Source organism: Morchella sextelata, assembly GCF_020137385.1.
Source record: "Morchella sextelata strain SCLS chromosome Unknown scls_11, whole genome shotgun sequence".
NCBI lineage: Eukaryota > Fungi > Ascomycota > Pezizomycetes > Pezizales > Morchellaceae > Morchella > Morchella sextelata.
In genome coordinates this window covers 759,968-772,879 of record NW_025408626.1, presented here as the reverse complement: position 1 = coordinate 772,879, position 12,912 = coordinate 759,968, and the positions used below count along the sequence as shown (strand labels likewise).

The 12,912-nt window shown below is 46.2% G+C and overlaps 3 protein-coding genes across 3 annotated transcripts; 2 read left to right on the top strand and 1 right to left on the bottom strand.

Moving 5' to 3' along the window:
• Positions 1 to 1,449: 1,449 nt before the first annotated feature.
• On the top strand, positions 1,450 to 3,086 carry H6S33_001631 (uncharacterized protein; the record flags this gene model as incomplete). Its single annotated transcript, XM_044832980.1, has 5 exons — positions 1,450 to 1,611; positions 1,687 to 1,718; positions 1,803 to 1,920; positions 1,995 to 2,002; positions 2,078 to 3,086. The coding sequence occupies 5 exons, from the start codon at positions 1,450 to 1,452 to the stop codon at positions 3,084 to 3,086; spliced, it is 1,329 nt and encodes a 442-aa protein (XP_044693692.1).
• Positions 3,087 to 7,469: 4,383 nt separating this feature from the next.
• Positions 7,470 to 11,330, top strand: H6S33_001630 (uncharacterized protein; the record flags this gene model as incomplete). The annotated part of the gene is made up of 3 exons (XM_044832978.1): positions 7,470 to 9,279; positions 9,354 to 10,759; positions 10,827 to 11,330. 3 exons carry the CDS (start codon positions 7,470 to 7,472, stop codon positions 11,328 to 11,330), a joined length of 3,720 nt encoding a protein of 1,239 aa, XP_044693691.1.
• An 843-nt stretch (positions 11,331 to 12,173) lies between these two features.
• H6S33_001629 (uncharacterized protein) lies at positions 12,174 to 12,767 on the bottom strand (the record flags this gene model as incomplete). The annotated part of the gene is made up of 3 exons (XM_044832977.1): positions 12,174 to 12,253; positions 12,351 to 12,616; positions 12,670 to 12,767. 3 exons carry the CDS (start codon positions 12,765 to 12,767, stop codon positions 12,174 to 12,176), a joined length of 444 nt encoding a protein of 147 aa, XP_044693690.1.
• Positions 12,768 to 12,912: the final 145 nt, after the last annotated feature.

Below are 12,912 nucleotides of genomic sequence, written 5' to 3'. Positions count from 1 at the left end.
TTCCTGGTAGTAAGACTCACAAAAAGATAAGGATTAGGGAAATTCATAAGGTCTAGTGGGAGCTGGGGGCGCAAAATTAAGGTTTCGTGGGTTAGGGTTATCTACTTAGCAAATATCAAGCTGTCTGCGCTGCTTGTACCTACACCTCATCTCCATCATCACCTCTACCACCTCCATACCATCTACAACTCCTCTCCCTAATCCCTCGGCATCAGAGCTATCATCGAAATATACGCTAATCAGCGAATCCAACAGCAGCGAATCCAGCAGCAGCAGCGAATTCAGTAGCACCAAATCCAGCACCGAATAGAGCACCGAATCTAGCATCAAATCGAGCACCACACCTAGCAGTGAATCCAGTATCAAATCGAGCACCAAATCTAGCAGCGAATCCAGCACCAAATCCAGTACCGAATCCGCCCAATTGAGCGAATTATGTCGATAGGCAGTAGGCAGGTAGGCGGGCAGGCAGGCGGGCAGGCAGGTAGGTAGGCGGGTAGGTAGGCAGGTAGGTATGTATGTAGGCGCGCCGCCGGGGGAGCCGGTGCACGTGTATATAATGTCAAATTAAGCCTTATCATATATCGTAAGCCTTCGTCTTATTAAGGCCTTAAAAAATGATAGGGTTGGAGGGAACTTAAATCGCAATAAGGTCTTAATCTCGAATAAGCCCAATATCGGGCTTATATAATCCTTTAAATAGGCTTATACAAATACCCGTTCCGACCCTAAAGAAAGTACTGGAGACTTAAAAAATGGATAAGTATTATATTCCAAAAAACCCTTATTCAAGCCTGATTTAAGACTTATATAACGCTTATTTTTTACCCCTTCGGGCGGTAAAGTATTTACTAACCGTCAATTCTGAGAATTGACACTTCGCCACTCTCCAAAGCGACATCCGCAAGTGTCAATTTTGGACGGGGTTGCTTGCCAGGCTGTGAAATGCGTCAAAAGGACACAAAATAAAGCATATCTCGTCAGCGTATATCACAGATAGGTAGCGTGAGGAATCATTAGATCTTTAGAGTTACCCCAATCGTACCTTCCTTGTGCCGCTAGCCTCTGTGGAGGGGAAGTGTCAATTGTCAGAAATGACACTTGGTAAATACGCTCTATTCAGATTAAATTGTACCGAGAATTACATACATGTGCGTAGCCCAAACGAACACATGTTATAATTTGTGGAGGTATTATGGTAAATACACGTAATTAATGAATTAAAAGGTAAATACATGTATTATTAAACCACATGAATGACCGAGTGGGTTAGGGTTCAAACGACAGTCGTTCTCGGGCCTCGGCTCCTCTCGTTGAGCCTCCGTCCTTGGCGAAAAAGCTTAGCTATTTAAGTACCTTACTGGTTGCGCCAAAAAGTACAGGTACGTCCGTAACAAAGGACTAAAGAGTAGTAGAGTAACGCCTCTTAATTTATGATTGAAAGTTGCCATGTCACTTCTTGCCACCTTTCGATCATGTCACGTCCGAAGCAGCTGTCGCGCGCCTGTTCAAGTCCTGCGCCCTCGTCGCTGGTATTCGTCCGACATGGACCCAGCCAAGTACCCCCTCGCGGGTATCCGCGTGCTAGACCTGACCCGGGTCCTTGCTGGTGTAAGTGCACTCCACAATCGATTTCACCCAGTTGTATATAATATGTGCTAATTGTCGCGTTGTTGATGGGAATAGCCGTACTGTACACAAATTCTTGGTGATCTGGGGTTTGTCTATCTTCCATATCTCTACCTTTACCTCCTACGAGGAATATCGGGCTGAATTGAAGTGGGTTATCATGTACCTATCAGGGCCGAGGTCATCAAGGTCGAACATCCCGTCCGTGGCGACGATACAAGGGCATGGGGCCCTCCTTATGCTAAACCCCTCTCAGGAGAAGGGCCTGGCGAGAGTGCATACTTCTTAGCTGTGTGTGGTATCCCTTCTCTCACTTTATACCTACATAATTTCCATTTATTAACAAATTCTTTCTCTAAATGTAGGCAAACCGGTAATTACACTTTTTGAAAAATCACACTTTCTCACTCGATATACTACCTCTTATTTTTGCTAACCTTCACACAAGCAACAAAAAATCCCTCGCACTTTCTTTTAAACATTCCACTGGCCAACGCATTCTCCATGATCTCGTTGCCAAATCCGACGTTCTTGTAGAAAACTATCTCCCCGGAACACTTTCCAAATATGGTCTCGACTATGCCACCCTCTCAAAACTCAACCCAGGTATTATCTACGCCAGTATCACTGGATATGGCCAGACAGGCCCATACAGTAATCGCGCAGGCTACGACGTGATGGTAGAGGCTGAGATGGGTCTGATGCATATCACTGGCGAACCTGACGGCCCACCCGTTAAAGTTGGTGTTGCAGTCACAGACCTTACAACAGGACTGTACTGCTCAAACAGTGTCATGGCCGCTTTGATTGCGAGGGGGCGCACAGGCAGAGGTCAATGGATCGACGTTTCACTGAGCGACTGTCAGGTCGCAACATTGGCGAATATTGCCAGTTCGGCATTGATATCTGGTGAGCCGGATAGTGGTAGACATGGAACTGCCCATCCAAGCATTGTTCCATACGAGTCGTTTCCCACTGCGGATGGAAATATCCTTCTCGGTGGTGGGAACGATAAGCTCTACGCAATACTGTGTAAAAGGATCAACCAACGCGACTGGATCTCTGATCCGCGCTTCGCAACGAATGATTTCCGTGTCCTCAATCGGCGTGTATTGATACCCATGATTGCGGCTGAGACAAAGAAGAAAACGACCAAGGAGTGGTTGGAAATTTTTGACGGGAGTGGGCTCCCGTACGCAGCTATCAATGATATCCAAGCGACATTATCACATCCCCATGTTTTGGCAAGAAACATGGTCCAGGAGGTGGAGCACCCGTTGTGCGGAAATATCAAACTTGTGGGCCCTCCGGTGAAGTATAGCGAGGCAAGGCCAGGTATTAGAAGTGCCCCTCCAGGACTAGGGCAGCACACTTTGGAGGTTCTTACAGGGTTGGGAATGTCGAGAGCTGAGATTGATGGTTTGGCCGCCGAGGGAGTGGTGAAGGCTGTGGATTAGCGGATTAGAAATTAAAGAAGCGGAGTGCGGGTATACTTATGCGGTCTCTGATGTATGGGTTTTCAGGTTGTTTGACTACTGTAACGCATCGCTGTTGCCTAGAGCAGCTGCAGAAGGCCTACGACCTTATTAGATAGTTAAAGGCCTTATAAGCCTGGGGGCAATACCCGCTTGAATAGTGTTAGATGGTGTACCTAAGGGTCTATTCGTTTAGGCGTAGTAAATATTAAATACTATGGTATTCTCTGTTGCGTGGTATTTTATTGCCAAAGACAAGCTGAGTATCGTCATGGTATTGAGGTGCTCGGTGGATCTGATTGACAAATCTAGCGTTAATACGGTGAACCGCAGAGGGTTTGAGGTGAAGATAGCTGAAATAAATACCTCGAGGGGTATTTATTATTAACTACCATGGTATTACTCAATTTCGTGGTATTTTTACTGTGGTTTATCGTTAACCGAACACCCATACTACGGTATCGAGAATACCACAGTAACCTGCCTCAATACCATAGCACATATTTGTGATCAACCGGGCGACCCTAAGGTTTGAAAATATTATGGGATTAAAGTAGACTGGTCAAAATTCATAATACGCTACTAAGTTATTAAACCCATGAGACATGGGCTCTCACTCGGTCAACGTGAAACCAAGGTTTTGACTACGTTTTCCTTGGCTATATATAAACTACGATTTAATTAGTAAAGAATAGCTGACAACATTTCGGCAGGTGATACTGAATATCATTATTGATGATTGCGCACCATTAAGTAGTATACTACATGTAGTAGTTACAGTTGCTTTAGTTACGTAGAAAGAATTTTTTGGACGAGTAATAGCTCTCGCGACTCGTGCTGGATTGGCGAGAACGGCGGGATTCAAAACAACGGATTCCTCCAGCTGCATGCTAGCTAGACGGGTCCTTTAATTGTAAGCCCTAATAGAACTGTATCCTAGGGGTTTCAAGTCCTCTTCTCCTAGTTGTTATCAAGTGGCGCCGGACTGAAAGCCGGTTGCTTGATCTTAAATGTCTCGGCTGAATTTCTTTAGGGCATGTGACGATATCTTGTGACATTCATTGTCTTAAACTCGAGCGTCATCGAGATCTTGATCTACATATTCTTGTGCAGAAACATTCATTTGGATCTTTCAGAAGCAGGTGTGTCCTCGAGCTCTAGATAGTTGATCTTAGCTGTATTTGGGGATAAGCACGATGCTGGCACGCCGCGCCTAGACATAGAGAGCCTTCTTCAAGTCCGGAATATAAGCAATGCATCAACGGTTTAGTACCCAAGTCATTAATATTTTACCACTAGGCAAAGTAAGTGTTGCGATCTTTCATGAGGTCATGCAATGCGTGTGAGTGATTCTTTGCTGAGATCGAAATTAGTTGCAGGTTGTTGTACTCACCTCTGCCGATCGCGAGCCATGCTGAGAAATACTCGGCAACGGGTTGTTGACATTTCGCCGATGATAAGGCATTTTCATGTTACCACGCAAAGTAAATCTTGTAAACCCTCATTTTCAACCAGAGCGGTTTTGAGCGCTGTCTATTTATCTCCCCCTAGTTAAACGTGGGACGGATCACAATGGATCACTCGTGGATCTTGGCGCTCTTGGCACCTGGGCATCACGTTTCACGGCGGAGCTTACGCTAAGCCGTATGTATCCTGTCAGACTTATTACCCCACCTACTATCATCCGATAATCCATTATATGTGATATCGCGGACTACCATTGGTAACTTTGGGAATATAAAAAAACAAAGAAAGAGAGCTGTAATCGTCATATGTATCTCCTTGCGACGCCGATACGAAGTCTGAAACCGACAAGCCTTCGTGTGGAAATACTTCTATAGACGGACAACTCTGGAGTATCAGTTCCCAGACTCGATCTGATACAGAAGATTTATTTCAAGCTCCTTAACATGCCTCTCTCATTTGTCGTCAAACTACGCAGGGGAGTATGGGAAACCTTCCTGCACGTTTCACGAAAAAGCTTGTACGTCCTCATTACCCCAAAACCTTTGAAAAAACTGTTGAAATGCAGGAGAACGCATATTTTGGTCGGCCCATTGAAGTATGAACTTTGAAACCTAGTCCCGTTGTTTCCTGCATAGAGTATGTAGTGAAGGCCCCTTGGCGAAGGGTATTGAGACGTGGTTACTCGGAGGGCATACAACTGGCGGAAAAAAGACGTGTCGGATAATGCGGAAGTAATATAGGGTAGGGGTATGTATTCCATGTCTTCTTCTTCAAATCGACCTGCAGATACAATCGTCACCAATAATTGGTTCCATGCTGCCAGGTACCCGTGTTGGCACGTTTCGACTTTCACACGTGAAATGTAGTGGTGGAAATGCCAGCGAGGTACCAAACGGTTGTTATAGGCGTTGGCGCGAAGAAGACATTTCCCGGAGCCCAATGTTTCAGGCTATCAAGCTAGTATCCAAAGTTGAGGCGGAGTATTAAGATTTTCTAGCGAAGGTAGTATGACGTTGTATTTGCAGACAGGGATTAGAAATGTCGTTATTAACCACGATCTTATGGAATCTAGTTGAGTTAGATAGAGGTAACTAGTACTCAAGGGGTTCTGCTCTATGATAATAATATCAGTAATGTGATAACGATAAATACAATAAAGTAACATCTGCGTGTTTCTAAAAACAATAATGTTTCCTTAGCACCGTAGTTTTCTAGGCGGTTGGTGTGCCTTGGCCTACACACTAATTATAAGCCTATAGCGATATCAACTAAGCGCTTATATGTAGCTAGGTTAAGAAAACCATATTCATGCGACCCTAGTTCATTCTTCACCAATCTTAGGAAATATAAAATTTAGCACAAAATGAATTTGACTGTGTGCCGGGGCTAGTATCTGTACGAGTGCTAGCAGTAATGGAAATGATTGACTGCGTTTTTGCATCTAGGTATGTTGTAGTAAGGAGTATGTATTAAGAGTCATAATTCTTTATCGTTTGGTACGTGGGTACTTCGTAACGTGGCTATTTCCAAAGTGCATTTCTAATCCATATGCATGTTGACCATAGATAATTTCTGAAAAGCTTGGACGATTCTTCCTTGTCTACTAGCAAAGCTAGGTGCAGGTACATTCCTGGGTTTCGGTTTGAGAGCTCCTGGTAACTCTAGCCTCTAGGTAGCTGGTGTTTGTGGAGTTTCGACTTATTAATTCTCCGGTTTGATATAGGACTGAAGATCACCCGGGGGAGAATTGTAGCATAGTTATTAGAAACATTTAGAAACATTTAGAAAGATACTTTGGAATAAGTAGACCTCACGTTGTTCGCTATTGCTTTCCTCGAGTGGGAAGTGGAGATAGTAGGAATTTTATATGCCGATATTTTTAGTTGACCTAATTCAGAACAGTCGTCGGGACTTGGAAGTTGTATGTATGATGTAGGCCTAGGTAGCTCGGTTTCCAGCGGACGCACTTTAGGTTCTCAAGCCACATGCGCGTTCTTTTCGCGTAAAAAGATAAAAAATGATCCCTGTAATTTATGCTGATCGATAGACGACATCGTACGAAAACGTTGAATTTACCATTCGGCTTCGGATTATAGAGGCATGATGAACAACTCAAGAGTCACCTCACCTCATCACTTTACATAGCGATAACGGGCACGGTGACCGTCTTTGGTAAATCAGTACGCAATTATACGACAACCAGCATATCAGGAGGAAGGAGGATGTGTTGCAGGGTGCCAGCGGGGGTCTGCTGGCCTGGTGGGCGGTAGTTAACGCACAATTCGCTAGCGTGCCTTTGCCGAGATATCTAGTACCATACAAGCCTGTTTGCACTCAAAGATGAACTAGAAGGGCACGAATGGGCAAGCGATAACCCCGCAATAGTGCTGATGGAGCTGCAGGAACAGGCTGCGTTTACTCTACAGTTCCCTACCCGAGAATTGCTAAGAAGAGGTGGCAAGTCCCGTTGGTTCCAGAATGCAGTGGATACTACTTGATGGAGCAGTTTTTGCCTGCTTCATGAGTGAATCCAGTAGCTTTCTCGATCCACTCTACTTACATACCGGAAAGATGAGTGGGTTTGAGCTATGGCACGTGTGTTGAGTTCCTTCTCTATGTGTGTATTGTGGGTTATCCCGGCGATCAGGCTTTTACGCAATTAAAGCTCAGCAGAATCTCGACAGATTTCCTTTGTTGGTGCTGGTATATAATGAGCTAAGATACCTATCGATATCCGTTAGATTCCCTAACTGTCCCGCCGGTATTCTCTCTACCCCACCTTCTGATCCACCTGAGCCTTTATCTTAATCCTTCCTCCTTTATTTTCTTGATACAAGAACATATAATTCTCTATAATAGAATTTCCACCCGTTTTAATCCCTCAATTATAATAACACCATGCATTCACCACCTAGAAAGCCTATCCAGTCCCGCGCCCCCACGCCTAAATCGACATATTCACCACCACCAAAGCGGATATCTACGATATCAAACACTAGTACGAGTATCACGCCAATACTGCGGATTCAGTCCTATGGAAGATCCCCTCCAGCACCCCCTCATGTCACCACAAATCTTCTTATATCAAACCTCCACTGCCCAACTTGCAGTCAAACTATCAATGAGCTTCTTTCTCGACTGGCACCAGCCCCCTACCGGATTTCAACGAATATCTTAGACCATAGCGTCACAGTAGCCCATAGTCATTCTCTTGATCCCAAAGAGATAATACGAGTCCTCGTCGAAGCAGAGTTTGAGGTTGATAGTGTCAGGGTTATGGGTGCCGATGGGTATGGGAGAGATGATCCAGTAGATGGTAGAGTCATGACATTTAAAGAAGAACCCGAGTCAGGTCTGGAAGAGATTGCAGAACGATTCAGGGAAGCCATTGTCAGGAACAACGCCAAGGGCAAAAGAAATCACGGAGGAGTGAAGCATTTGGAAAACTGCGAACTTTGTAGGAATGAGGCCGAGATGCAGGTGAATAAATCACATGGAGCTGGCAAGTCGGATTATACCGTCACTTCATCAGATAGCTTCTCGGATTCTTCGTCACCCCGAAGCTCTCCTACAGATTCTGAGTTCACAACATCGCAAGTCGTACGATCCCACCCAACTTCAGCGACCCGTTTACCGACAGAGAATGAAGGCCTTTACGAAGCTACTATTTCGATTGGTGGGATGACTTGTGCATCTTGCTCCAATTCTGTTACAGAAATTCTCGGGGGACTACCGTTCGTCAAATCTGTTAGCGTTAACCTCATGGGCGGCAGCGGGACTGTTGTCTTTGATGCCAATGCCAGCGGCGGCGCCAAAGCCGGCGCTGACAAAATCGTGAGTGAGGTTGAGGATGCTGGATTTGAGAGTTCTCTAGAGGCTCTCAAATCCTTGGAATCCAAGGGCGAGGAAGCAGGTTTATATGAGATTGAGGTTGCGAGGGAGGTAGATTTGAGAGTGGATGGGATGTTTTGTGAACATTGCCCTAAAAAGGTCATTGATGCACTTGAATCCACATTTCCGGAACTGGTCGTCGAGAAACCTCTTACTCTAGAGCCTCCGATCGTTCGTATCAAATATTACCCTTGCGCACCAAGCTTCACATTACGCCATATCGTTGCAGCAGTATCCTCCGCCTCGCCCAATTTTAATGTTTCGGTCTATCATCCCCCTACAATGGAAGAACGATCCCGAAAACTCCAACTCCGGGAACGAAGCCGAATCTTAATACGTTTAATTTTCTGCATAATCATTGCCATTCCAACTTTCATTCTCGGGATTGTTTTCATGACCCTCGTCCCCAAAGATAACAAGACCCGTCTTTACATTGAGGAGCCAATGTGGGCAGGCCAAGCTACCAGGGTTGAATGGGCTTTGTTCATTCTGAGTACTCCAGTCATGTTTTGGGTTGCGGACGTATTTCACCGAAGAGCAATTCGCGAGATTAGAGCACTTTGGAGAAGAGGGAGTAATGTTCCCCTTCTACGGAGGTTCTATAGGTTCGGTAGTATGAACTTGTTGATCTCGTTGGGCGTCTCTATCTCCTACTTTGCAAGTGTCGCGCTATTGGCCATGTCAGCAGCAAAGCCAAAACTAGAGCCAGTACACGCAGGGATGGAAGGGATGGATATGATTGATACTGCAATGAAAATTGATCATATCACGACTTATTTTGACTCGACAGTGTTGTTGACCATGTTCTTATTGATGGGTAAGTCTCTATTCTAACCCCCACATGTGATAAGTTTTGTAAGGGTTCTAATTTTGCGCTTTTTTATTTTATAGGACGCTTTCTGGAGGCTTATAGCAAAAGTAAGACCGCTGATGCAGTGAGTTTACTGGGTAATCTCCGCCCCGATGAAGCCTTGCTTGTAGTGCATGCTAGTGATGAAGACATGGGCGTCGATTCTTCATTTCTTTATGGCGTTGGCAACCCAATTGGGGAAAAGGACCCTAGCAACACAGACTACCCCGACAATAGACCTTGGAAAACCCGAAAAATCGATACAGACCTTCTCGAGGTTGGAGACGTTATCAGTGTTGTCCGCGGCTCCTCACCTCCTGCCGATGGGATTGTCGTCTCTGGCCAGTCGCAGTTCGACGAATCCTCACTGACAGGCGAATCAAGGCTGGTACATAAGTCTGAGGGGGACTCCGTATTCATCGGAACTATCAACCAGGGACAGGTTGTCAACGTTCGTGTCGAAAGCGTTGGCGGTGATTCCATGTTGGATCAGATCGTTAAGGTTGTCCGCGAAGGCCAAACCCGTCGTGCACCAATCGAGCGTGCTGCGGATATAATCACTGGTTATTTTGTTCCTGTTGTAACCCTTCTTGCCATTGTTACCTGGCTCACCTGGTTGGGCTTGGGGATGTCTGGAAGACTCCCTGATAGCTATCTTGAACAGGATCAGGGTGGATGGCCAGTCTGGTCTCTCGGGTTTGCTATCGCTGTCTTCGTTATTGCATGCCCTTGTGGTATCGGTCTTGCCGCACCAACCGCATTGTTCGTTGGGTCTGGATTAGCAGCAAAATATGGTATCTTGGTGAAGGGAGGTGGAGAAGCCTTCCAGGAGGCTTCTAGGCTCGATTGTATTGTTTTCGACAAGACTGGTACTCTGACCCAAGGCGGTGAGCCAAAGGTCACGGACGAGAAGCTACTCACCCGCAACACCGAGACCATAAAACTCATCTATACTGTCTCACAAAAATTGGAGGAGGGTTCGGCACACCCACTTGCTCGAGCTGTCGTTAAGCATTGTGAGTTGAAGGAGCAAATTCGTCTTGACCCAACAGAGATAGAAGAGGTTCCGGGCCGAGGATTACATGGATTCTTCAAATTCACCAATGGTGAGATCCTTGAGGCTATCATTGGCAACGAGCGTTTCATGGGGGAATATGGTGTTCTTGGTTTAGAGCAACACAATCCAGACTTGAACTCCTGGAAAATGGCCGGCAAGAGCGTTGTGCTCCTTGCAATTAGATATGATGAAAAGTTCGAGCTTATGGCCCTATATTCAGCGGCTGATCCCATTCGCCCTGAGGCACCGGAGGTGATTCAACGTCTTCAGGAGAACGGAATCGGGGTCTGGATGATTTCTGGCGATAATCCAAAGACTGCTGTTGCTGTTGCTACAATGGTTGGAATTCCGGCGGAAAATGTTATCGCGGGAGTGCTTCCAACAGAAAAGGTATTGTCATTGATCCCCAAGATATTCTCTTCGAACATATATAACTAACACTATTCTCCCTTCTCAGGCAGACAAGATTCTCCACCTCCAGAAGAATGCTCGAAAACGGCCACGATCCCGCTTATATCAGATGACCCATCGCAAGAAGAGGTCCTCCAAGCCCCACCGTGCCATTATCGCTATGGTTGGAGACGGAATTAATGACGCTCCCGCCCTCACCGTCGCCGACGTTGGTATTGCCATTGGCTCAGGCTCCGACGTAGCCATTGGTAGCGCGAAATTCATCCTAGTATCCTCAGACCTGCGCAGCTTGTTAACCCTGACCGAGCTCTCGAGAACTGTGTTCCGACGGGTCAAGCTCAACTTCTTATGGGCCTGTATCTACAACCTCTGCGCACTCCCAATAGCGGCGGGAGTGCTGTATCCTGCGGGAGGTGTGAGATTGGACCCGGTTTGGGCGGCGCTGGCGATGGCGCTGAGTAGTGTTAGTGTAGTGTGCAGTTCTTTGCTTTTGAAGACGAAGTGGTATGGTGTTGGGTTTAGACCCAAGCAAGAGAGGTACAAGCAGTAGTTGGGCGGTTGTCATTCGTTTACCACAATCACATTTTCCTTTGTTAATTCTTTTATGACTGATGAGCCTTTTATGTAAATAATTCCTCCTGATAACGACTCCGTAGTACTAGTTACAATATTTTGGCCAGACAATATAACATTTTAAGCCAATATAGCACGCGAACAGCTACACTAGCTAGCTGCAGCCATGTGAATCTAATTATTTCTCACTTCAGATCAGTAGAGCAGTTAGTAAATGCTGCAGGTACTCTATTATTCGACGCAGCATCTAACAACGAGCCACCTCATTGGGCGCACTACTTAATCCCTGTGAACATTACAATACCACATACGGGCGTCAAAACCGTAAAGGGGGCTTTATTAGACGATTGAACTGGAATTATACTCATGGATCATTGGCCTCCATGTTGTGGGGTTACGCGGTACGGTGCGGTCGCATACCACGACCACTCAACGCCACGGACAACCAGAGCTCTCCATTTAGTTGGAACCTTGAAGTGGGTAATCAAATGTTATGGGTAATCTCTACAATTGATAGCCATTTCAAATACGCGATGCGCCTCATTCGCTGCACGAAATACCTGTATGTGGGGCTCGTCGCAACACTAGAAGATGGATTACCAAGGTACTTTTCAGTATGCACGTCAAAGCACTGTACGTCCATTCAAACTAGCCAATTGCGCAAGATTCACGTCTATTCACTTCAGTGGACAGGCAGACAAAGACGCGTACATTAGTGTAGCTTATGAATTACAAGAAGAAAAAAAAGATGCAAAAGATACAAGATAGATTTTTTTTTTTCCAATCCTTCCAATGAGGGACCACCGATTGTGTGGTGACTTTACTTCTCTGCAGCTGCAGGCTTCGCGTCCTCCTCCTCTGCAGTTGTATCTTTCTTATCGTCATCTTCGCCTTCAGCGTCTATCAATCATAACAGCGGATTAGCGATTAAAACAAACAAACAATCAGAGGAGTAATTTAGGTAACAATAAAAACAGGAGAAACAATTGATACATACCATCATCGCCCTCATCATCGTGCGAGTCGTCATGAGGATCACGCTCCTCTTCCTCTTCTTCGGGCTCAGCCTCCTCTTCCTCACCTTCACCATCGCCCTCGCCCTCACCCTCGGCCTCGTCATCCTCCTCTTCGCCCTCACCATCCTCATCTTCCTCGTCCTCATCGTCCTCGTTGGGCGCCTGCTCAACCTTGCGTCTCTTGGGCTTTGAGGCTTCCGCCTCAGAGTCCTCGGCTTCGGAGTCTTCGGGCTCTGACTCGACATATCTTCCCGCCGTTAGTTGGGGGATCATGGGAAACGCAGGAGGGGAAACACGTACTCCTCTTCCTCCTCGCTGTCGTCAGAGGGGAGGGCCTGGAGCTCCTCCTCCTCGGAGGCCTCTTCGCCGGCTTCTTGCTTGCGTTTACGAGTAGACATTGTGTATAAGTGATATACTTGGACGCGTTTTTTTCTTTCTTTCCTTGTGGGGTGATGCGGTGGGGAAGAGGAGGGAGGGAAGGGGAATGGATGGTTTATATAAAAACCGATCAGCGCGCAGTGGTGGTTGTGGTGGGTTGTCAGA